This window comes from Monodon monoceros, unplaced genomic scaffold (assembly GCF_005190385.1).
Source record: "Monodon monoceros isolate NGI ecotype Baffin Bay Population unplaced genomic scaffold, NGI_Narwhal_1 Super_Scaffold_9, whole genome shotgun sequence".
NCBI lineage: Eukaryota > Metazoa > Chordata > Mammalia > Artiodactyla > Monodontidae > Monodon > Monodon monoceros.
Genome location: NW_021703786.1, coordinates 54943596 through 54967874, shown reverse-complemented (window position 1 = coordinate 54967874; position 24279 = coordinate 54943596). Strand labels below are relative to the sequence as shown.

The 24279-nt window shown below is 47.3% G+C and overlaps 1 protein-coding gene and 1 long non-coding RNA gene across 2 annotated transcripts in view; both read left to right on the top strand.

Moving 5' to 3' along the window:
- The first annotated feature begins 3451 nt into the window (after positions 1–3451).
- COPRS (coordinator of PRMT5 and differentiation stimulator) lies at positions 3452–7429 on the top strand. The gene is made up of 4 exons (XM_029210718.1): positions 3452–3629; positions 5759–5825; positions 6222–6443; positions 7006–7429. The coding sequence occupies exons 1-4, from the start codon at positions 3531–3533 to the stop codon at positions 7173–7175; spliced, it is 558 nt and encodes a 185-aa protein (XP_029066551.1). The 5' UTR covers positions 3452–3530; the 3' UTR covers positions 7176–7429.
- Positions 7430–10858: 3429 nt separating this feature from the next.
- LOC114888612 overlaps positions 10859–24279 on the top strand; it is a 95167-nt gene continuing 81746 nt past the window's right edge. The window contains exon 1 of the long non-coding RNA XR_003791822.1: positions 10859–11276. This is a non-coding gene — a long non-coding RNA (uncharacterized LOC114888612). The remainder of the gene's footprint in view (positions 11277–24279) is intronic.

Below are 24279 nucleotides of genomic sequence, written 5' to 3'. Positions count from 1 at the left end.
TCATCTGGACTAAAATCACTAATTTGATTTCCTTTATTAGAATTGAATTTATACTGTTAGATCATTTACTCATTCATTCATTCATTGAGTGCCCGTCATAGGCAGGAAAGAGGAGAAGCTTTTTGGGATGGAGGTAAGGGTTGGAGGAACAGAGCTGGATGTCCTGAGTTGGTTGAAGCAGCAGAGAAGGATGCTGGGTATTGGGGGAAAAGTTGTCCTTTAAGAAGATTTAAGCGATTATAAAAGTGTGTTCTATCTCTGGGACCGATCTGCAGAGAAATGTTTACATTGGGGAGGCCCAGCAACAAAAGAAGGGCAGGGGTAGGGAGTAACATAGAAAGAGAAGGGCTTCAGAGGCGAGGATGGAGGATGGCTTGGAGTAGAGAAGGGCGTTCTGGGAGCAGGGGAGGCAGTTGTTTGAATTGTACATCCTGTAACTTAACATTATGATGCTGTCACTGGGAGAAGCATTCAGTTCAGCTTTACTTACTATTATGTTTCACTTAATATTATGGTTTTTTTCCCCATGTCATTAAATAGCCTTAAAAAGATTTAATGAATTGAGAACATTCCATTGTATAGATGAGGCATGACTTATTTTACTAATCCCCCATGGTTGGACCTTGTCATTTCTAATTTTTTCTTGTAAGTACTGTTGGTGAAGATTCTTGTAAATCTTTGTTAACATCCCTGGTTATTTCTTTAGGAGACTGACATCTGACAGTAGAATTGCTGTATTAAGGGATATAACTGTTTTAAAGAATATTGATAAGTGTTGCCAATTTGCAATGTATGAAAATACTTTCAAGCACTGTGGGTATTATATTTCTTATTTTTTACCATTTTAATAGGTGAAAAGTGATATATCCTTGTTTTAATGTGCATTTCTTTGATATCAGTGCAGTTAATGCATTTTTCCTGGCTCATGTCTTTTCATGTTTGACTATTTTTTGACCTTTTTTTTTTTTTACTAATTTATAAGAGTTTTTTATGTACTAAGAATAGTAATCTTTAGTTCGTCTCTTCTTTTTTGCAAATAATTTGCCCCCAGCTTTTTTTTTTTGTGGTGTTTTTTGAGGTCCAGAGGTTTTGTATGTATGATTTCTATTGTTGAAAACCCTGCCTCTTGCTGAGGACAACTCAGTATTTTTTCCCCCATGCAGTTAACTAAATTTTCCACAACACTGTTTGTAGCCATTTTTGTCTCTGCTGATTTGTAATACTACCTTTATTATATATTAAATTCCTATGAATATTAGAGTCTATTTTAGGGCATCTTTATTATGAGCTTTTGTACCCAAAATGGTGTGTGTGTGTCATTTGTTTTAAAATAAGAAAAATCTCCTTTCTCCTCTCCGTTAAGTCCCAGGAAGTTCAACATTTAAATCCTTAAAGGGCTTTTTTATTTTAGGAAAGAGATACATGTTGCACATAAGAGATGAGAGTAAAGAGGGTGGTGGGTGATTCCTTAAAGCAGCAGTCCCCAGCCTCTTTGGCACCAGGGACTGGTTTTGTGGAAGACAGTTCTTCCATGGACGGGGGCAGGAGGGTGGTTTGGGGATGATTCAAGTGCATTACATTTATTGTGCACTTTATTATTATTACATTGTAATATATAATGAAATAATTACGCAACTCACCATAATGCCGAATCAGTGGGATCCCTGAGCTTGTTTTCCTACAACTAGATGGTCCCATCAGGGGGTGATGGGAGACAGTGACACGCGAAGTGTGTGGCTTATGTGCAGTCTACTCCGTAAGATGCAGCTTGTCATTTGCCACTCACTGATGGGGTTTTGATATGAGCCTGCAAGCAACTGATTTATTACGGTTTCTGTGCAGTCAAACCTCTCTGCTAATGATAATCGTATTTGCAGCCGCTGCCCAGCGCTAGCATCACCACCTCCGCTCCACCTCAGATCATCAGGCATTGGATTCTCCTAAGGAGCGCACAACCTAGATCCCTCGCATGCGCAGTTCACAGTAGGTTCCTATGAGGATCTAATGCCACTGCTGCTGTGACAGGAGGTGGAGCTTAGGTGGTAATGCGAGCGATGGGGAGCGGCTGTAAACACAGGTGAAGCTTCGCTCACTGGCCCGCTGCTCACCTCCTGCTATGTGGCCCGGTTCCTAACAGGCCACGGACTGATAACTGGTCTGTGGCCCGGGGGTTGGGGACCTCTGCCTTAAAGCAAGGCTATGAAGGTGGGTCACCCTTGGGTCATCACACCCTGTACCCGGTTCTAACCACTGCAGGTAATGAAAATGCATGTAGCCAGTTGACCCAGAGCTGCCCTGTTAGTGGCTTCCAGCCACGTGTGGGAACTTAAATGTATTGAAATTAGATAATTCAGTTTCTTGTTTACAACCAGCTGCATGGTTACCATACTGAACATCACAGATAACAGAATTTTTATTTCCACATCAAATAAGTTTCTATTGGACACTTGACCTAGGTCCAGTTAGATTTGGGGAAACTATAACTCATGGGTCAGAACAGAACATACATTGATTGGTCACATTCTCTTCCTTGTAGGGAAGTCTACATAGAGAAAAAAATGTATGAACTGTTAGGCTAAATGTTTTCAAATGTGTATGTATAAACACACTCTTTGAGGGAGATGAACGGATAGGCTAATGTCTCAGATTGTCATAAGGTGGCCTGGTGAGCAAGGACTCCCAGCTTCCAGCTTTTCTGCTATTTAAAGGTTAACATTATCACACCTTGAGCAGATTTGTTATTGGGGTTCAGACAGTGCCGGGAAGGGCAGGGAAAGCTGTCTTTAGAGTTTGGTTTATCCCCAGCCCAGGCACTGCCTAACCTCTGCTGGTATCGGCGCCCAGGTGAGACTGTACCGGCCCAGCACAGAATGTTTAGGGTTACTATGACCAATTGTCATAGCCCATAGGGTGTCTGGAACGTTGGAAGAGTTTGTTTTGATCATCCAACCTGGTTACTAATGGGTTAACTTTAAGAACTGACATTAACTCAAGGTGGGGAATCCTGGGCTCCTGAGTTGTCTCATCCATTTGCGGGTGAGTTATAGTCTTAATTCCAGACCGAGTTCTAGAGAAACCTGTTTAAAGAGTGAAATGGGGTTAGAGCTACAGTTGCATGAAAAGTTTTGAGAGCTGAGTTTTATACACTATCAGGTAGACGCGGGTAGTCAACTATTCTAACAGTTTATGAAGCGGAAGCATGCGCAGTGTGGTGGCGTAGGGATAACACTTGGCATTCCAGACCCAGCTAGTCGTCTAGCCCTAGGATCTGCATCGTCAGGAGCTACAAAAATCAGATTCCGGGACCGGTAGGTAGGGAGGGGGACTTTCGCAGTCGGGCGCGCTCCGCCCCGTGCTCCGTCCCGCCCCTTGCCCCGGCCCCGGCTTCCTCGTGACCCCCGCGCCCCGCCCCCCGGCCGGGAGCACCCCCGGCTGATTGGCCCTCCGCGGCGTATCCTCCGGCTGGCAGCCAGGCCGGCGTGTCACGTGGCCGAGCGGCGTCCGGGGCGCCGAGCTGCGGGCCGTTGGGCATGGACTCTCAGATCGCTGGGGCCCCGGCGCTGGGGGCGGCGGAGCCGCCGCCGGGTCTGCCGGTGCTGAGCACGCGGGAGGCGCCCCCCCGCCTGGGGGTGAGCGCGGCGCGGGGCCTGGGCGCGGCTACCACCTGCGGCCCGGGGCGGGAAGTTGCGGGGCTCGCGGGGCGGGCTGGGCGGGGGCCGCGGGGAGCCGGGGAAGCGCCTCGGACCCGCCTTCTGCAGCCCCGACGTTTGGGCGCGCGCCCGAGCTGGAAACGGTCGGGCTGTGGGGCGCGGCACCCCGAGGACGTGGGTGGGTGCGCCGGGCCGGGAGGGCTGGCTGTCGGCCGCAGGGCGCCTGTGCGTCCTTGCTAAATGGGAGGTGATGCTGCTGACCCAGAGCTGGAGCCGCTAGTGGGGGGCCTGGGCTGGGGCCAGGTGAGGGCAGCGAGGAGAGCGACTTTCCCTGAAGGGTCCGTGTCCCTTGGTGGGGATGCTCAGCCAAGCCTGCGCACCAGATGATGTCTCATGCGCTCTCGCCTTTTCTCTTCACTGAAACCAAAAGGCCGCGTTTGACGCAGGGTTTCCAGAAACTTGTTTTCATTTGCGCGCCAGACAGCTCCTGGCTTTTCAGAGACCGTTATTACAGTCATCTGCCCTTGTTTACAGTCCGCAATCCGTGTTAGAGGGTGAGCTCCTTGAGGATAGGAACCCTCCGTTTACTGCTGTAAACCCGGCGCCTAGCATAGTGCCTGGCACCGTAGACGCACATATTAATTGGATGGAGGAATGGAATGCTTGTCTAAGCATCAAAGATATCATATCTTAACCATAATATGAAAAATGTAGTGATACGCTTATAAGGAAAATTACTTTGGGGTGCGGGTAGGATAAAACTAATTTTGTCAGAGCAGAGCAGGAAGGTTTGTGTACTTTCTCTCCAAGATGAGACAATGGTGGTCCTGGCAAAGGTGTGGAGATGAGGAAATGCGGGGCAAATGGCTGGGAGCTTCGGTCCCGGAGCTGGGAGAGAGAACTATGCTGCACAGGTTGATGGAGCGTGAGGGGGAGGTGTGGATGCCACGGCGAATTTTGTGCTCCAGCAGTGGAGGCCTGTTGAGTTTTTCATCAGAGGAGTCATTAAGCGTGTAAGGCTGCGCAAGATGGGTGAGTGGGAAGTCAGTTAGGGAGCTCTTGCGGTGGAAGAGATGAGAGGTCCCACTACTGGTCAGCAGGAGTGACCAGGAGTTGTCGCTGACTACAGGAGATGGAATTGACTCATTAAATCCAGGCAGGACTAGATCATGAACTAATTGGGGCAGGTGCCAAACGCAGTTTAGATGTAGGGGCAAAGAAGGTGGATTTCAATTCAACAGATGTTATATTCCTGCTGTGTTTTCATAAATATTATCTCATTATAAACCTCCTGCAAGGTCAGAACAGTCATCCCCAATTTCCAGAGAAGGAAACCCAGGTGTGGTGGCTGAAGTGATGTGTCCAGGGTACACACTGAATGAATGGGATTGAAATCAGGTCTTCTCATGCAGGCTGTGAACATTTCTCATCCCACTTAGAAAGAGGTCTTAACAGGTGATAGGATTTCAGGAACTTTTGAGTGATGGGAGCAGAGAAGCATATGGGTGGCTATGGGAGAAGACGATTTCCCTTCAACAACTAAAGCTCCGTTGTCCCCATGTGTCAGTCAGGAGACAGAGAATTTGATAAAGGAGCTGTTAACTAGACAAAAAGTTAAGTAACTGAAAAGCTAAAAACAGGGAGGTAGCCACTGCAGGGAAACAGCGGAACAAAGGGGTGAGTTTGGAATGACTGAAATGTACAAGCTCAGAGGAGAGGCTTTGCAGGGAGCTGAAATTCCAGCCTCTGAGGAGGGGGCACTGTCCCGGCTGGTGCTAGAGCCTCCGAGCTTGGAGGAAGGGTCCTGAGGCCCGAGACTGAGACCGCTCAAGACAGGGCTCGAGAGGAGGCTGGCTCTGCACGTGCTGGCAAACTGTGCACTGGATTCAGTGGTCACTCAAGGAAGACAGGCGATCCTGCTGGCAGGGGTGATGCTGACGGGAAGAGGAAGCAGCAAGGCCCAGTCGAACAGGGCACAGCAGAAATGTGGGTGGCAGAGTCCCTGCTCCAGCCTCACAAAGGAGGGTATGGAAGGGTGGGTGTGGGGCTGAAATACTGGCCGTACCCGAGATATCCAAGTCCTGGGTAATTGTTTCTTCTTCCCACAGGCTGCCTTTGCCCCAGCTGGCCGCTCCGGTCAGGAGAGAGAGACTGAGAAGGCCGCGGATCGACTAGGCAAGTAGGCAGCAGAGCTTGGGGTGGGTGTTGGGAGAGACCAAGGAGGTCTGTATTGTGAAAGCTTGTCATCTGCCAGAGGCCCTTTGCCTCAGTGGCATTTAAACTACCTGAAAACATAAACTGTGCCTGCCTTCTCATGTGAATGAAAAGAGCTGGTAATTAACGGCCTTATTTAAGGCAAAACATCTTATTGAAAGTAAATGATCAACCCTACTTCTAAAACTGGAAACAGAACAACAGTTTTTAAATAAGCACTCCGGTGGCTGAGGAACTCTACACACTTGTTTCTGCTGCCCTCTTAGTAAGTCTGCCAAAAATCTCCCGGGTGCACGACTAGGCCCTCTCTGGTCTGCCAGTTATTTTAAGACCTCCTTCCTTTTGTCAATTTCTTAGCCAGTGGAGCACAGAGCATCCCTCATGATAGTCCTGCCCACGGTGAGGGCACCCATTGTGAAGAGGAAGGCTTTGCTGTGGATGACGAGGATTCCGATGGGGAACCGAACCCCTGGGAGCTGTCAGAAGGGGTGTCCGGCTGTCCACCCAGGGAACAGGCTGCTGATCTTTTTAACGAGGACTGGGACTTGGAGTTGAAAGAAGATCAAGGGAATCCATATGGTAGGTGTGGGGTTTTTGCGGTCCTAGGCCAGGCTTCTGAGACCCTCCTACACATGAACCCCGAAACGGTTTGGAAGAGGGACCCGCATCCATGAGCTTAGCCTGATAGCTCTCATAGGTCTGAAGTTTCTGTGACAGCTCCTCTTTCATATGGGGGGGGGGGAAGTGCCAGTTTTGCATTTTATTATATAATGTATTGGTCAGTTGTAACATTGAAACAGTGTTACCATCTCCAAATATCTTTGTGTGAATCGAGCGGCTGTAGACAGAAGTGCTCTGTTCACCAGTTGCTTCCTCTGCGCTGCTAGGAACCGGTGTCTGAGAAGCAGGACTGTGGGTGGCGTCAGAATGAAGGTGCTTGGGATTCTCCACCAAAGGAGGAGTGTGTGTGTGTGTGTCTGTGTGTGTGTGTGTGTGTCTGTGTGTGTCTGCGTGTGTCTGTGTGTGCGCATGCGTGCATGTGTTTAAGCGAAGGCAGTGCAAGTGTCTGTCCCGTAGACATTTTTGGCTCTCTTTTCACTCTCCCTCCTTCCTTTAATCTGTCTTTTAAAACTGCCTGCAGATGCCGACGACATCCAGGGCTGCCTTTCTCAAGAGGTCAGACCCTGGGTGTGCTGTGCCCCGCAAGGAGACATGATCTATGACCCCAGTTGGCACCATCCACCTCCACTGATACCCCATTATTCCAAGATGGTCTTTGAAACGGGACAGTTTGATGATGCCGAAGACTGAGGGCATAGCTTTTGCCTGGTGAGTGGGTGGGCCCTCCAGGTCAACGTCTCCTTTCTTTGAGGTGAGATGTCGTATCTGAGGAAACATTCCCAGTGAATCCCGAGTCGGGCACACAGACTGGTGTTAAATAAGGTCCTCTGTCCCCCAGTTCTGTTGTTGTTGTTGTTTTTAATGAGCTCCTCCTTGGAATGTGTGAGTGTTTATGTCTGTGTCGGGAAGGAATGGTGTTCTTTATAAATAAAAGTAGAAAAAAAAACCAGCCTGCTTTTGCCTACTTTTTTTCCCCCCTTTTTCATTAGAGACTTCTGAGCAAAGCCTCACTCCTTCATTTAAAGCCCCTCACTTACATTTTCAGGATTGATGTTGTCTGAGATGAAACTACTCTGTGAAAGAAAACAATACTTTAGTTTTTGCCTCTGTAGATCTGGCCCTATTGACCAGAGATTGGAACCCAAGAGACACTGGTGACTTTGCGGCTGACTGCTATTCCTGGTGATGGAAAATTGACCATTTACTTAGTTAACAAGGACTTTCTGTAGGCTGGAAAATGAAATGGCAAATTAATTAAACCAGCAGTTGTACAGCCCTCAATTGGCATGAAAGGATTTTACACTCTACTTTCCTTTTAATCCTTACAATTACTTACATGTCACTTAAATTTTTTTTTTAACCTCATTTGGGAGATGAGGAAAATAAGGCTCAAAAATGTTTTGACCTCACCCAGATCACACAGCCAGGAAACAGCAGAAATGTGACCTGAACCCTCACATGACTCTGAAGTCTGTTCCCATGGCTGCCCGTGTGTGTGTGTGTGTGTGTGTGTGTGTGTGAGCCTGGATGTGGGACCTGGGGGCCACACCTCGGCAGGTCTGTGACACACCAGACCATGTCACCGTTGCCTCTTGGGCAGGTTGGGGATTGCTTCTTACCTCCCTGCCTCCGTATTGAAGCTGAATCAAGAAAAAGTTTCAGACCTGAAATCCACGGCAGTTGGATGAACAACTAACCATTTAAGCTATTTTTCAGAGACCCCATAAAATGTGTGAATAAGGCAGCACCTTATGAGGGAGGGCAGTAGCTTTGGCTGTGAGGAACCCTCATGGCCAAGGTTGTCCTAGGGAGAAAAAATGGTCCCTTCCGCTGTCCTTCCTGGAGTGACGGTCGTAGACCACATCCCCACACCACTCTTGCTTTACTCCTCCCGGTGCCATGGCTTATTAGACCGCGAGTGTGTCGGACGCGAAAAGGGGAACTTGAGAAACTGAGCTAAGAAACACTGAGGGCTTGAGGAGCGTGGCAGGGCTGCCAAATAGAAAGGTGGTGTTATGGACAGGCTACGTGGGCCCACGTGCAATTATGAGGCAGCTGAAACCAAGTAAAAGAAGTCACGAGGTGGGGAGATTACACCTATGTCAGAGGGAGGGACGGAAGAAAGAGTAAGGAAAGTACACGTGCACGAGTATCTGAGCAAGGAAAATTTACAAGCTGCCGCTGCTGGGATCCATGGAATGGTTGTGAATTTAGACTCTCCTGCTTTTCAAAAGTTACTCTTTGCAGTTCCTCCCGGTTCTTTCCAGCAGTATTCTCTTAGAGTTAAAGACATCAGAATGGCTTTCACAGCCAAAAGTTGTGTGTGTCAGGAGAACAAGAAAAGTGGGGAGGGGCTAGTCAATTGTTCTGATTTAGGTATCTTTCTGGTGCCCCTCCTAGGATGGATCAAACAGAGGAGGATGGAGATGGGTAACTCCGCAGGCTGTGAACACTGGTTCACAGCCTGGGGAGTTAAGTGGGGTGAAGGGGCGGTGAAGTGCAAGCAAGAAAAAGAAAGTAGAGATGTGGAAAAATACTAATGATATAATAAGTGAAAATATAGACTATAAAACCACTCTAACAATATTGGAAACATGAAAAAATGGCATATGTAAGCGATAAGGATTAATATGGACAAATGGAAAGAATTTGATGAGATGGTGGAGGTGTTGGCAGTTTGCTTGTATATTTTTGTTATTTTAATATAGATTTTGCAGTGAGGTATTTAAAGACAAGCTGTTATCCTAAAACAGAGTTGCCTCCTCTGCCTAGTCTTCCCCATTCTCTCTGACAAATATCCCAACACCTGCCTCCCTCTGCTGCAATCACCGGCTTACGGGTCCACCTCCCTCCTCAGGGTGAGTGCTCCTTGAAGGCTGGACCACATCTTACTCCTCAGCACCCCGGTTTCATTGGACCCTGGCATGAAAACATTCAGTCTTCTTCATCCATGGTGCAGTGTTTAGGGTTGACTGACAACATCCCAAGCTGGTGATGAAAGAACAAGGTAGGGACTTCCCTGGAGGTCCAGTGGTTATGACTCCGTGCTTCCATTGCAGGGGGCACAGTTTTGATCCCTGGTTGGGGAACTAAGATCCCGCGTGCCGCACGGCATGGCCAAAAAATAAAAGAATTACCTCAGAAGGAGCCCGTTCATTGCTGGCTAGTGCTACTTGTTGGAAAAGTCTCTCTTGTATGGCGTTGGGGTCTACCCATTTGGTGGTCGTGGTCTGCTCTGTGGTCCTGACACTTTCCAATGTAGGAAATGAGCACTCTTATCCTCTCTCTGGCTTTTCCTTTTCTAGGCCGTTGTAAACATGTGTCTGGAATCAGGGGGCGGGGGGAGGGGGAAGGGGAAGGGAGAGGGGACTGTTTGGGGGATTTTTGAGGTTTTGGCAGGCGTCGCAGCGTTGAGAGAGGTTGAACTTGTTCAGCGAGGGCTTGTGGAATAGAAGAGGGCCAAAGGACAGCGCCCTGGGGAGAGTTAGCGATTACAGGGTAAACGGAAGAGTCGGATCCCAAGGGCAGGCTGTGGCAGAGAAGGAGGAAAACCAGGTGAGTGTAGGCACCACTCAAGCCAAATCTAAGGAGAAGAGAGTTTTAAGGAAGAGGGAGTGGCCATCTCTTCTAGAGAGAGGCAAAGTAAGATGCAGGCTGAAAAGGTATTTTGGGATGTGGGAATCAGAAAGTGCTCAGAGAATGTATTGACTTGGGGCAGGTGCAGGGATGCGGACAGGGCATTGCAGGCTAACACATTTTGGGGGATGCACCTGAGCCTTTGGTGCTAGTGTTTCTCTTGGCTGGGGGGCAATGGTGACTTCCGGCCAGCTTCTCTCAGAATGCACAAGCCAGGCTGGAAGAGGCAGCCATGGGACAGAAAAGGAGGGACCAGGGAAAGGGACAGAAGTGGGCAGAGGCTGCTGGAGATATAGAGGCACAAAGGGACTGTGCGGAGGGGCAGAAGAGAAACTCTTATTCTGGCGTTTATTTCAGACAATATCATTTACCAGGAAAGAAACCACAGCCGACCACTTTAAAAATCTTGGGTGATGGAAAAGAGAGGAAAAGCGTGTTTACTGTGTGGCTGGATGACATTTCAGATACACCCTCATTTCTCTCCTGCCCTCTCTCCATGCAAGCAGGCTCATTGCCTTAGTGGAGGCATGTGACAGAGTCGAAAACAGCCAAGAAATTTTTTTAGTTTTGGTTTTACAAAAAGGGATTTTTAATTAAAAAAAAAATTTTTTTTTGGTAAGGAGGCAAGGGAGTTTGGGGCCAACAGACTATGAATCTTGTAGACATTTGGGAAGAAAGAATTTTCCCCAGGCCAAAAAAAAAAAAAAAAAAAAAAATCCCTGGGCTATGAGAAGGAAGATGGAGAGAAGAGAGAGAGAGATCTGGAGACGCTAAGAGCAGATGGAATGATGAGCTCTGCTTCTTGGTGTGTCACTGGGGAGTTAGGTCCCCAGAGACTGATAGATGTTGGTTCTTCTAGGCGGTCAGGACCATCTGGCAAAAGGTGCCCAGGCCTTGATCATGCAGAGAACCTGATGGACCCAGAGGGGCTGTGGGACAAGGAGGACCCGTGAAGATGGATATTGGATGACGTCATGCACTGCTTGAGGAAGTGAGAACCCCAGAAGGCCCAGATGGAAGCTCGGGGTCGGAAATTGGGATGGTCAGAGAGACGACAGTTTTGCTTCTTGAACCCCCAAGATGCAGGAGATGCAGAGTTAACAGAAGCCTAGATGAGAACGACTTACTGCTGGGGGCAGGGGACCAGGCCATCAGGTAGGTAGAGAATGGCGTATTGAAAGTATCATCATGGGTTGATTCATATCAGAGTGCTGATAATTTTTTCTTCGTTTTTATTTTCTATCTGGATGAAAAACTTGCCATTTTTGTACTGTGGCAGAACAAACAGAATTGTGCCATTCACAGTTTGTATAAGTGGTTTTGTGTATTATTATTTTTTTAAGTTACAAATGCATTGGAAGTTTCCTGGGTACTCTTTTTTTTAAATTTTATTTATTTTTATTTTTGGCTGCGTTGGGTCTTTGTTGCTGCGCACGGGCTTTAGCTGCGGCGAGCGGGGGCTACTCTTCGTTGTGGTGCGCAGGCTTCTCATTGCGGTGGCTTCTCTTATTGTGGAGCACGGGCTCTAGGTGCGTAGACTTCAGTAGTTGTGGCACGCGGGCTCAGTAGCTGTGGCGCACGGGCTTACTTGCTCCCCGGCATGGGGGACCTTCCCGGACCAGGGCTTGAACCCGTGTCCCCAGCATTGGCAGGCAGATTCTTAACAACTGCGCCACCAGGGAAGTCCCAGTTTTGTGTATTTTTGATGGCTCTGGCGTGTTTCTGTCTGTTATAGCTTTCTTCCCTTTGGGAAGGTCTGGGGGAATGTACCCTTTCACCCCACCCCTACATTAGTTTGGTGCTGTTTATAGTGGGGACAGTTTGGTCATCCTGAGACCCCAGGGCGGGGATGGTAGATGGTGCTTCCCCTAGCTTTCTCTCAGATGCCTGGGTGGCTGGGTGGGTTGACTGTGAAGGCTGCAGGGATCATTGTCTTTATATAAAGAAGCAGCTGGCTGGACTCTGCAAGGCTCCAGTGCCCTGAGGAAATCTGAGACTGTCTTCCAGGGAGACGGAAGCACACTCACTGGCTAAGTACATATCTTGGCGCTGCACTGCCCTTGGTTTTCCGGAGTTTGCATTCTTGGGCCCAGCTTTTCACAGGATGGTTGGAATATGGAGAAAGAGGAAAAAACACAAAAAACACAAAAAACAACTCAATACTCTGGCTGTAGCCCATCTGGATTCTGCCTCCCAGTTCTCCCAGAGCAGATTCCCCGCCCAAATAGCAGAACGCTGGATCTGGAGCATTCTGTGTGAGCGTGCACACGTGTGTGTGAGTGTGGCAGGCCCAGGAGAAGTTGGAGGGTGTAACAGGAGGGCAAGCAGCACGGCTGGCTCCCACTTTGTTGACTTAGCGAGTCTGGCTGCAAAGCCAAGGCCTTTGGAAAGAACGGCCTCCCAGCTTCCGGCAGTTTCTGTTGTGCTGGTTCCAGGACTGAGCTAGATCCTGCAGGTGCTGATGGGCAGGAGGAGAGCTCAGTTGGGTTCCAGGGCACCAAGGTTTGGAGAGTTCCACCAGGATTTGTGCTTGCTGCGGGCCTGGGGAATAAAACACAGCCACAGGGCTTCCCTGGTGGCGCAGTGGTTGAGGGTCCGCCTGCCGATGCAGGGGACGCAGGTTCGTGCCCCGGTCCGGGAAGATCCCACATGCCGCGGAGCGGCTGGGCCCGTGAGCCATGGCCGCTGAGCCTGCGCGTCCGGAGCCTGTGCTCCGCGACGGGAGAGGCCACGGCAGTGAGAGGCCCGCGTACCGCAAAAAAAACAAAACAAAACACAACAAAAACAAACAGCCACAGTTTCAGAAGGAGATATTTCTCTCCATCTTACAGGATTCTCTGGTCCTCCCCTTTGAGTCAGAGAGAGAAATTTCCCCAGGAGGCACGCTCCCACTTTCTGACCATTGCAAGGTACAGTTTAGCTTTCTTTTTTTCCTTTTTCTTCCCCCCCACCCCGTTTTCTGGTGAGGTGATTTTGATTTTAAAAGCCATTTCCTCTGACAGCTTCTCATTAGCTGTTGAACAAATGTGGCAGATGTAAGTCAGAGCCATGTGTTTGGCAACTCAAGGCAGGCGCCTGAATTTCTCCTGGCTGCCGCCTGTAGCGTTATTCCATTCGTCCAGCAGGTGGCAGTAAAGACCCATCGCCGCTCTGTCTCCAGCGTGACCCACGGGGAGGGAAGAGTGAGGGGCCCTGGAGGAGATGCTGAGCTTGCTCAGGGCCACCTTTCTGTCAGTGGGCTTCCTACTGGTTGGCAAGCTCACCTGTGAATTCATGGCAGGATTTACTCCTGATTTTATAGATGGGTTTTCTCAGAAAGTTACGTGAAATTTAGGGTAAGAGTCATCATTATCCCCCTCTCCCCTCCCCCAGCACCTACCCCAGAGTCTGGCATATAGTAAGTGCTTAATATATGCTTGCTGTGTAGATTTGATCTTTAGTCATCAGTTTATTTCTGAACACCTGCTATATACTATGTACTCAGGATGGACCTGGTTCCTGCTTTCAGGGAGCTCAGAGTCTAGGGGGAAGTTGATGGCACATAAATGGACCCTTATGTTAGCAAAGGAGACTACAAAAGCCCAGGGTATGGTGGGAACCCAGAAGAAGGGACCCCTCAAAGCAGACAGCCTAGAAGCTGAGTCCTGGAGGACTTGGCCAGGCAGTGGGATGGGGGATCGCCCAGGCAGAGGGAGCTGTGTGTGCAAAGGCCCCCAGGTGTGAGAGGTCTTGTGTTTTTGGGGACATGGTGAGGGATGGTCAGGTAAGCAAGAGTCCTTGGAAGCTATGCCAAGGGGCTTTCAGGGTTCTTAGCAGGAACGTGTCCTGGGCAGATTTTCACTTTTGGAAGAACTTTCCAGTTCCTGGTGGAGACTGGTGGGAGGAGGCTGAGACTCAAGCCAGGGAGGTCAGTCTGGGGGCTGTAATCTAGTAAGAGAGGATGGGGACCTAAACTAGAGTGACAGCTACGGAGATGGAGGGGAACGAACAGATTGGGACTATTTATAGAAGTGGGGACAGATTGGCTGTAAGGGTAGAACAAGAGACAGGAAAGGGTCTGGGATGAGCTTGAGGTCTGTCCTGGCTTGGGCAACCAGGTGGATGAAACAGTCTCTTACGAGTGAATGATCTTTAGATTCATAAGACCTTTCACAGCCAGTATTTTAAGAGGAAGGTGCTCCCTGTTCCAGACGTTCAGCTTTGCTCTCAGGGTTTGGAGGACTCCCCGGGGCTGTGTAGCCCTCCACTTTGAACTTCACCTGTGAAGCTCACACGTCCAGGGCACCCTCTGTCTTTCCTATGCTCGGAGAGCAGAGTCTCAGGGGATGGAACCTTCTCGCACATGGTGTGTGGGGTGGACACTTTGATTGCCTCCCTTACACCCGTTGCCCTCCTCTTGATGATCACCCCTTTCTCGTGTCTCTCATGGACCTTGGGGAAAGCTAACCCCACCCCTGGACGTGGGGGTGGGGCATGGGGGTCAGCTCTAAGTTGACCTGTATATCTCATCTTCTGTATGAGTCTCCTAGGCCTGCTTAACAAATAACCAACTTGGTGGCTTAAGACAACAGAAACTTATCTTCTCGCAGTTCTGCAGTCCAGAAGTTCAAAATCAAGTTATCGGCAGGGCTGTGCCCCCTCCAGAGGCTCTAGGGGAGATTCTGTTCCTTTACCCCTTCAGCTTCCGGTGGCTGCCAGAATCCTTGGCTTGTAACTGCTCAGCCCAGGCACTGCCTCGCCTTCACAAGCCTCTCCTATTCTCTTCTGTCTCTTGTAAGGATACTTGTCATCGGATTTAGGGCCTACCTGGGTTATCCAGGATGATCTCATCACAAGATCCTTAACTTAATTGCATCTACAAACACCATTTTTCCAAATAAGGTCACATTCACAGGTCCAGGGATCAGGAGGGAGACATATCTTTTGGGGGGCTGCCATTCAACCCACTACAGCCTCTGTGGTTGGCAAGACAATGAAATTGGGACCATGATGACATCATTGAGCCCCTATGGACCAACCCCGGAAGCCTGCCTGCTCCAGGACTTGCAGTTATGTAATTCAATAAATCCTCCTTATTGCTTTGACGTGACTTTCCCCCGTCTCCTGCTGCTGAATGCCTCCTGACGGATATATGTGCCCATTGGAGTCCTGCATGCAGGCAGTTGGGTGTGGGGAGGGATCACAGCAATTGGAATTCTCCTCTGCTGGGCTCTATTGTTGACACTCTGTGTGACCTTGGGCAGACCACAGGCTCCCTGACCATCGGTTTGAATGCATAAATGGGGCCCTTGTCCCTGCGAAAGGCTCTTCAAAATGGAAGCCACTGTGGTTTCTGTTGTTAATGGCCTCTGCATTCCAAGAAAGACGTAATAGAACTGGAAAGGGGCCAAACAATGGAGTGATGGGCTTTTTACCATCAGGGCAAGCTCCACAGTGAGAATTCTCCAGCCGGGAAAGATGGAGGCTGAGGAGGGGACAGAACTAAAGTCCTTTGTATGATAAGGCATGTCCACAAGGCGGAACAAACTTGTTCCTCAAATCCCAGAGTCCTTAGAAGTCTAGGGGGGTACTCCTGAAACTCTGAGGAGTTGTTTCAGGGCAAATGATAGGAAGCGCTCTTTTCAACGGTGGGAAGGTGGACTGGAGGCATGTGGGCGGCGCGGTGTCCTGTGCGCGGCATCGGGGAGACCTGGGTTCCACTCCTGGCCCCAGTGGTGTGATGGTGAGCAATCCTCCTTTCTCCCTGAGTCTCAGAGTGCTCGCTGGTAAATTGAGGGGCAATAAACCTGGCAATAAGCCAGGAGTGAACTTCTACAGACTCACCACTGCTCTCCCCAACCCCCAGCGTTGATTGACACCCCTGAGATCAGCTTCCTGCTTGTTACCAGTTTCTATCATGGGCTCACTGCAGAACCCCTGTGCATGCATGAGATCTTCTCTCCTCTCCCTTACTCCGAACCACGTAAGCAATTCTCTCCTACTTTCCTACATCATCTATTTCGCCCTCCTTACCACTCTCATTTCTCCCATCTGAAAACAACCCTCCCGTAATCCCACTTCTCTCTCTAGCTCCTGCCCACTTTCTCAGCCCTACTCTGCAGCAAAACACCTTGCAAGAGTTGTCTGTACTTGTCTCTTTTGCTCAATGAATCTTTACAAAATGAACACACTCATGTAACTACCATCTAGGTTTTCAAAAAAAAAGGAATATTGTCAGTACCTCAGAAGCCCTGTCCTCCTCCCAATCACTTACTCCTCTCTGCACCCCAGAATAACAGCTATCCCGACTTATAACACCAGAGATGAGTTTTATCTTTTTTTTTTGCGGTACGCGGGCCTCTCACTGTTGCGGCCTCTCTCGTTGCGGAGCACAGGCTCCGGACGCGCAGGCTCAGCGGCCATGGCTCACGGGCCCAGCCACTCCGCGGCATGTGGGATCCTCCCGGACCGGGGCACGAACCCGCGTCCCTCACATCGGCAGGCGGACTCTCAACCACTGCGCCACCAGGGAAGCCCGAGTTTTATCTTTTTTTATCTTATTGCAGTAAAATACTTAAATTTATCATCTTAAACATTTCAAAGCATACAATTCAGTGGCATTTAGTACACACACAGTGTTGTGCAACCATCACCATGACCTAGTTTGAGAACATTTTCATCACTTCAAAAGGAAACCCCACACCTATTAGCAGTCACTCCCCATCCCCCCTTCTCCTCAGCCCCTGGCAACCACGAATCTGCTTTATGTCTCTATGGACCTGCCAATTCTGGACATTTCATATAAATGGAATCACACAATATATGGCCTTTTGTGTCTGGTGTCTCTCACTTAGCAAAATGTTTTCAAGGTTCATCCATGTTGTAGCATGTGTCAGTACTTCCTTCCTTCTTTACTGAATAACATTCCATTGTATTTCTACACCACATTTCTGTATCCATTCATCAGTTGATGGACATTTGGGTTGTTTCCACCTTTTGGCGGTCGTGAATAGTGCTGCTATGAACATTCGTGTACAGATTTTTGTTTGAACACCAATTTTCTGTTTTCAAACTTTAAAATTGGCCACATGATTCATATTCTTTTTTTTTAATTAATGAATTAATTATTTTAAATTGAAGTATAGTTGACTTACAATGTTTCAGGTGTATAGCAAAGTGACCCAGTTATACGGATGTATTCTTTTTCAGATTCTTTTCCATTACAGGTTATTACAGGATACTGAATATAGTTCCCTGTGCTATACAGTAGGTCCTTGTTGTTCATCTATTTTATATTGTAGTGTGTATCTGTTAATCCCAAACTCTTACTTTGTCCCTTCCCCCACTTTTCCTCTTTGGTAACCATTTGTTTGTTTTCTATGCCTGTGAATCTATTTCTGTTTTATAAATAAGTTCATTTGTATCATTTTTTTTAGATTCCACATATAAGTGATATCATATGACATTTGTCTTTCTCTATGTGGCTTACTTCACTTAGCTGCAAATGGCATTATTTCATTCTCTTTTTATGGCTGAGTAGTATTCCGTTGTACATGTGTACCACATTTTCTTTATCCATTCATCTGTCGATGGGCATTTAGGTTGCTTCCACGTCTTGGCTATTGTAAATAGTGCTGCTATGAATATGGGGACGCATGTATCTTTTCAAATTAGAGTTTTCGTTTTTTCCAGATATATGCCCAGGAGTGGGTTTGCTGGGTCAGATTCATCTTCTTTTTCTGTCTGACTTTGTACTTTGTGGAGATTATATTCTCTAATGAGAGATTCATCCACATTCTCTCTGGTTTCCTGCTTTCCCTTCCCTTCTGTTCTTTACTTCCGGCTTCAATTACTGCATAGCAGTAGCTCGCTCATTCGCATTGCTCGATAAAATGTCATTATGTGAATATATCACTCTTATCTAATCTATTGTTGATGGGTCATGTCCAGTTCTGGGTTGTTGCAAAGAATGCTGTTATGAACGTTCTCGTTCATGTCTTGTGGTGAACACATGTAGAGATTTGCTATCAGACATATACCTAGGAATGGAATCACTGGGTCATAGATGCTGCCAAAGGGTTTTCCAAGGTTGTTGCAATTTTCACTCCCCCACAAGTGTGTGAAAGTTTTACTTGCTCCACAGCTTCACTAACACATGACATTTCCACCCGAATGTTTAATAGATATCTCAAACCCAGTAAGTCCCAAACTTAACTCTTACGTTCTCCTATAAACATGTTCCCCTCTTTAGTCGATGGCAACTTTGTCCTTCCAGTTGCTCAGGCCAGAAACCTTGGAGTCACCACGGTCTTCCCTTTTTTGATACCTTACATCCAGCACATCCAAAATATGACCTCATCCTTTATCCTGCTGCCATCCTTGCTGGAGCCATCGTTTCTCACCTAGATTCCTGGAATGTCTTCCTATGTGGTGTTCCAGCTTCCATTCCACGTATGAGCACAGCAGCTGCCAGGGTGATCTTTTTAAAAAAAATTGTGGTAAAATATACATACCATAAAATTTACCATTTTAACATGTATGGTTCGGTGGCGTTCAGTACGTTCACGTTGTTGTGCTACCATCGCCACAGGGTGATCCCTGTAGTGCATAAGGCAGCCCATTTTAATCCTCTGATGAAACTCCTTCAATGGACCCATACTCTGGAGGAAGAGTCCAAGGTCTTACAACAGCATGCCAGCCAGGCCTTGGCCAACCTGGTCTCCTGTTATTCCTGTGATTTCATCTCCTTCTACTTCTCCTTGGCTCTCTCTACCCCAGCCCCTTGGGCCTTCTCGTGTTCCTGGAACAAGCCTGGCATGACTCTGCCTTAGGGCCTTTGAGTTGGCGATCACCTCTGCCTGCCCGGAATGCTCTGTCCCAGAGAGTCTATGGCTAACTCTCTTGCCTCCCTCACCGCCCCACCCCCGCCACCCCCCAGGATCTTGCTCAATCAGCTTGAGGATTTTTGCCCACTATCTCTGAATTTACATATAAGAGCTGGGACTTCCCTGGCGGTCCAGCGGTTAAGACTCTGCGCTTCCAGTGCAGGGGGCACGGGTTCAATCCCTGGTCGGGGAACTAAGATCCCGCGTGCTGTGCGGTGCAGCCAAAAAAAAAAAAGAAGTTATTTAAAAAATATATTTAAAAAAATATATATATATATATATATATATATATATATATATAAGAGCTGGCTTGTGGTTAAAGAATTCTCACGGTAAAGGTTTTTTGTTTGTTTGTTTTCCTTCCCACCTGCTTCCAATGTTTAACATGGGCAATTTTCCTTGCTCCTCTGGGGGGAAAAGGAGTTTATTTCTTGCCCACTCTTGTACTGAAGATGGGGCCCAGCCTTATGGGAAGCTCTCCATTTAATTCTTCACCTTGACCGGGCCGGGGTTTGTCTCCTTGTTCCACACACTCTATGAGGCCTTGAAAACCAGTGCTCAAGATCACGTGGGTTTGACACAGGTCCTCAGGGAGAAAGCCAGCTTCTACATTCTCTCCGGTTTCCTGCTTTCCCTTCCTCTTTGGCCTCTGACTGTTCTTAACCCTTTATGCCAGATCAGTTGGTGCCTTTAAAGGACTGAAAATGTCTTGTCCAGCCTTTTGACTGTTTTAGCAGGAAGTAGTCTGGGGTGTCTAGTCGGCTCTGTGGCCAGAATCAGAAGTCCGTTCAACAACAGCTTTAGGGAGACAGCACCTTGTAGGAGAAAAGACTGGGGTTCAGGAATCCTTGGTCCCAGTCCTAGCCCTGCCTTCAAACTAGCTGTGATTTTAGACCAGTCACATCACACGGACCCCCGGGCCTCAGCTTCTCACCTGATAAAATAAGGGCTTAGGGGCGGGTGGCCTCAAAGATTCTGTGATTCCACGTTAACTGACAGACCATCTCTGTTCTGATGGAGCTCATGACTGAGAGGGGAGAAAGCTCCCAGTTCAGGTGGCCTTTCTGTGTGCTCTCAATGATCTGCCAGGCCCTGGGTCTGGTTTGGGAGAGGAGATGACAAATGTGGAATGCCAGTGGTAAGAAATATGAAATGAAGGGCAATTTATCAATTCCCCAGAGACTGGGGGAGGGGCATGGAGGAGGGAAGAGACTGACATCGCACACGGGAAAAGGGCCACGGATGCTAGGTGGGTAGTGGAGACAAGAGTATGGGCATGGTGAGTCTGTGGGTGAGGATCTGCCCTTGTGCTGGTAACTTGGGTCCCCAAAAGAAGGTCCTGAAGACAGAGGCTTAGGGCTTGGCAAACACCCCCCCTTCCCCTTTCCTCCTTCCCAATCAATACATTGTTTAGTCTGGAGAGTTTTTTGGACTTCTATTAAATGAAACCACACCGTATATATTATATTGTGATTTCCCTTATTTGTTTAACATTGTGTTTATGGGATTCACTCATGAAGTTATAGCATATTTATTTTTATGGCCATGTAGTATTCCCTTGTATGAATAGAGAATATATATTTTTTAATTTTTATTTTGTTTATTTATTTATTTTTGCGGTACGCGGGCTTCTCACTGTTGTGGCCTCTCCCGTTGCGGAGCACAGGCTCCAGACGCGCAGGCTCAGCGGCCACGGCTCACGGGCCCAGCCTCTCCGCGGCACGTGGGATCTTCCCGGACCGGGGCATGAACCCGTGTCCCCTGCATCGGCAGGCGGACTCTCAACCACCGCGCCACCAGGGAAGCCCTATTTTTATTTTTTAATTAAAGTATAGTTGATTTACAAAGTGTTACTTTCTGCTGTACAGCAAAGTGACTCAGTTATGCACATATATACATTCTTTTTTATGTTCTTTTCCGTTATGGTTTATCCCAGGATATTGAATATAGTTCCCTGTGCTATACAGTAGGACCTTGTTGTGTATCCATCCTATATGTAATAGTTTGCATCTACTAACCGCAAACTCCCAGTTCATCCCTCCCCCACCCACCTCCCCCTTGGCAACCACAAGTCTGTTCTTGAATAGAGAATGTATGTACATTAACCCATTCTCATGTCCACGGGTGTTTGGGCTGTTTGCAGCTTTTGTTTCTTATGAGCAGTGCTGCTATGAACATCCTGGGGGCCCATGTGGTGGAAGAGATTCTCCAGGTGCATTATGACAAGTAGAACTACCTGGTCGTAGAGTGTGTGTGTACTGGGTAATGCCAACCTAGCTTCCAAATACTTGGGTCCACTACTCCTCCCAGCAGTGTTCCTAACACTCCGTATCCTCAGAGCTCTCCTCAGTGCTGGTCTGTCCACTCAGCTGTGTCCACATCTCAGAGGCCCCTTGGTCTCACTTGGCCTCTGGCCTGAGTCCCTCTGGTTTGGTCCCCCCTCCCCCCACCCCCAGGCTGACCTGAACTTCCTGTTTCCCAGAGAGTTGGAGCCCTGGCTCATATTGTTGGCTCAGCCTCTGGGTCCAGGCATAGGGCCCTCTGGCTCCTGGGGGTCAAGGAGGCTAGACATCACTTTCTCTTGCCAAGCCAGGTGGCCCTGGAATTTTCCACCATGGAGGAGGCGGTGTTGTCTCCCCACACCTCCCAGAACCAGGAAACCTTAAAGACAGCTTCAAGGGCTTTTCTTGAGGCCTTTGGGCAGATTAGCACCAGCCTTGTCAGCGCTGGCAGGAGGACGTGACATGTGTGCTGGCCGCAGGCCAGGCCACACGGATGTCTGTGCACAGCACCAGCTCATGCAGCCGGGGTCCTCAGGTGTGCAGTGTGTGTCAGAGGCGGCCCTGCCCGGCGGGGGAGCCCCGGGAGCCTACCTCCTCCTGTTGCATTCACCTTCCTGCCAGGTGCTTCCTTTTTGACAGTGGCTGCACCAGGGATGGTGCCCTGCATCCTGGGCTCGGAGGGTTTGGGTTTTTCCTTGTTGTGGGAAGGCATGACAGTGTCATGGTTCCCAACACAGGCCAACTTGGGTTAGAATCCCGGTTCTGGGACCTCCCTGGCGGTCCAGTGGTTAAGACTTTGTGCTTCCACTGCAGGGGGCGTGGGTTCGATCCTTGGTTGGGGTACTAAGATCCCATATACCCTGCAGCGCTGCCAAAAAATATATTTAAAAAAAAATGATTCTACCTCTTACCAGCTGTACTGGTGACTTAACCTTCTTCAGCCACAGATGAGGACACCAACTACATCTATAGTGTTATTAAATGAGAGAATGTGTGTAAAGCATTAGTACTCTCCCTGGCACACCCTGGACCCTGAGAACTGTTTTGGGTAGTTATTGTGACAGTATAATGGTGGAAAGAACTGAGTTTAAAGCTAGAAGGACGTGGGTTTGAATCCTGATGCTGTCACCTCTTGCTTGTGTCATTTAGCCGGTCTGAGCCTCAGTTTTCCCCATCTGCAAAATGGTATATAATAAAAATTTCTACTTCACTGAAGTCATTGAACTAAAATGTGTAAAGAGCTTGGCAGAAAGTAGTTGCTTAATAAATATCAGTGACCGTTATTATTACATGAGAGGAAGGAGTTTTATTTTCAGTTAAGGGAATTAGAGACACGATAACATAGAGAGACATTACTTCCTGTGGAACAGCCCAGACTTCAAACTTTTACATATTTGAAAATACATTATTAAAAATACATTATAAACATTTTGGAAAAGAGAAAAGGAGAAAAATATCAAGAATTCCCCCAAGGTCCCACCACCTGAACATAAGCACCATGACCATGTTGGTGTAAAACTCTTCTGGGATTTTTTTCACACGTATTTTATGAAGCAGTTGTAATAGTAGGATATACACTTTTCTGTATTCTTTTTCCTTCATTTAACGCTGTATCATAAACATTTCCCCATGTTGCTACATGTGATTCGTAATTGTAATTTTTTATGATTGCATACCATTCTTAATTAAGACCTTTATGTGTAAACTTCTCCGGTATTTCAGGTTTTTTCCTTAAGATTCCGGAAGTCAAATTACTGGGTCACGGGGCATAAACACTCTGTATAGCTTCAGATTCATGTAGCCAAGTTGCTTTCCAAAAAGGTGGTATCAATTTGAATGCAGTAATGTCTGAAAAAGCTCATCCAGCTGCATATCCATTGGTACTGGGTATTATAAATACAGTTTTCTTGAGACTGATTTATGAACTAGGTCTTGTCTTTATCGGCAGCAGTTCCCAAGCCCAAAAAAGTGAAAAGGAGTTAATAAACCACAGCAAACTTCATTAATGCAGAATCATGGAGTTGAAAAGTTAATACCTCTTGTCTCACCTGATTTTACTTCTGCATTTAGACTATAAAGATGGATGGATACTATATTTTAATTTAACACAATTTTTTAAAGTTTATTTTTTTCTGTTATAAGAGTAAAAGGTGATTATTAAACACAGTTTGGACACGACAGAAAAAGTTGAAAGATAAATCACTCTTAGTTTCAAGGGTAACATTTCAGTACATTTCCTTATTTTCTTCTAAACATTTTTCTCTTTTCACATAACTGAATATACTCTATGAATAGTTTTAATTTCTTTTTTTGCTTGTTATAATATAGATATTTATTTATATAACTGTAAACATATATAGACATCCTTTTTTAGCCTATGTATTGTATTATTTTTATTGTCTTTTTTTTTTTTAAAAGGAAATACATACTCATGATTTTAAAAAATTCGAATAGGGCAGTGTGTACAATAAAAAGTCTCTTTCCCACCCTTGACCTCAGTCATCCTCTCCAGAGGAACCACTGTCATAATTTTCTTGTGTATCCAGAGAAATTCTATGCATATTCAAACATAAATGGGCTTTCTACACAAATAATAGAGTGTCAGACGTACTAGTTTGCACCTTGCTTTCTTTCTGTTTCACTTAATGTATCTTGGGAGTCATCCCACAAAAGCACATATGATCTTGACATGATCTTTTTAATGGCTGATAAAATATATTTCATGGAAGTACCATAATATATTATCCAGTCTCCTACTGAAGCCTATTCCTTTCTTTAGTTCCTATAGACGATGTTTCAGGCAACAGTGCTGCCCTTCATGCACGTGTCAGTAACATCTGTAGGATAAATTTGTAGCAGTGAAATTTTGCTAGGGCAGCTGATGCATTTTAAAATGTACACCCGTTAAATTTTGATAGACACCATCAGATTGCCTTCTATAGGACTTGTACCCAATTAAACTCTACCCAATAACATATAAAAGTTCCTGTTTCGGGGCTTCCCTGGTGGCGC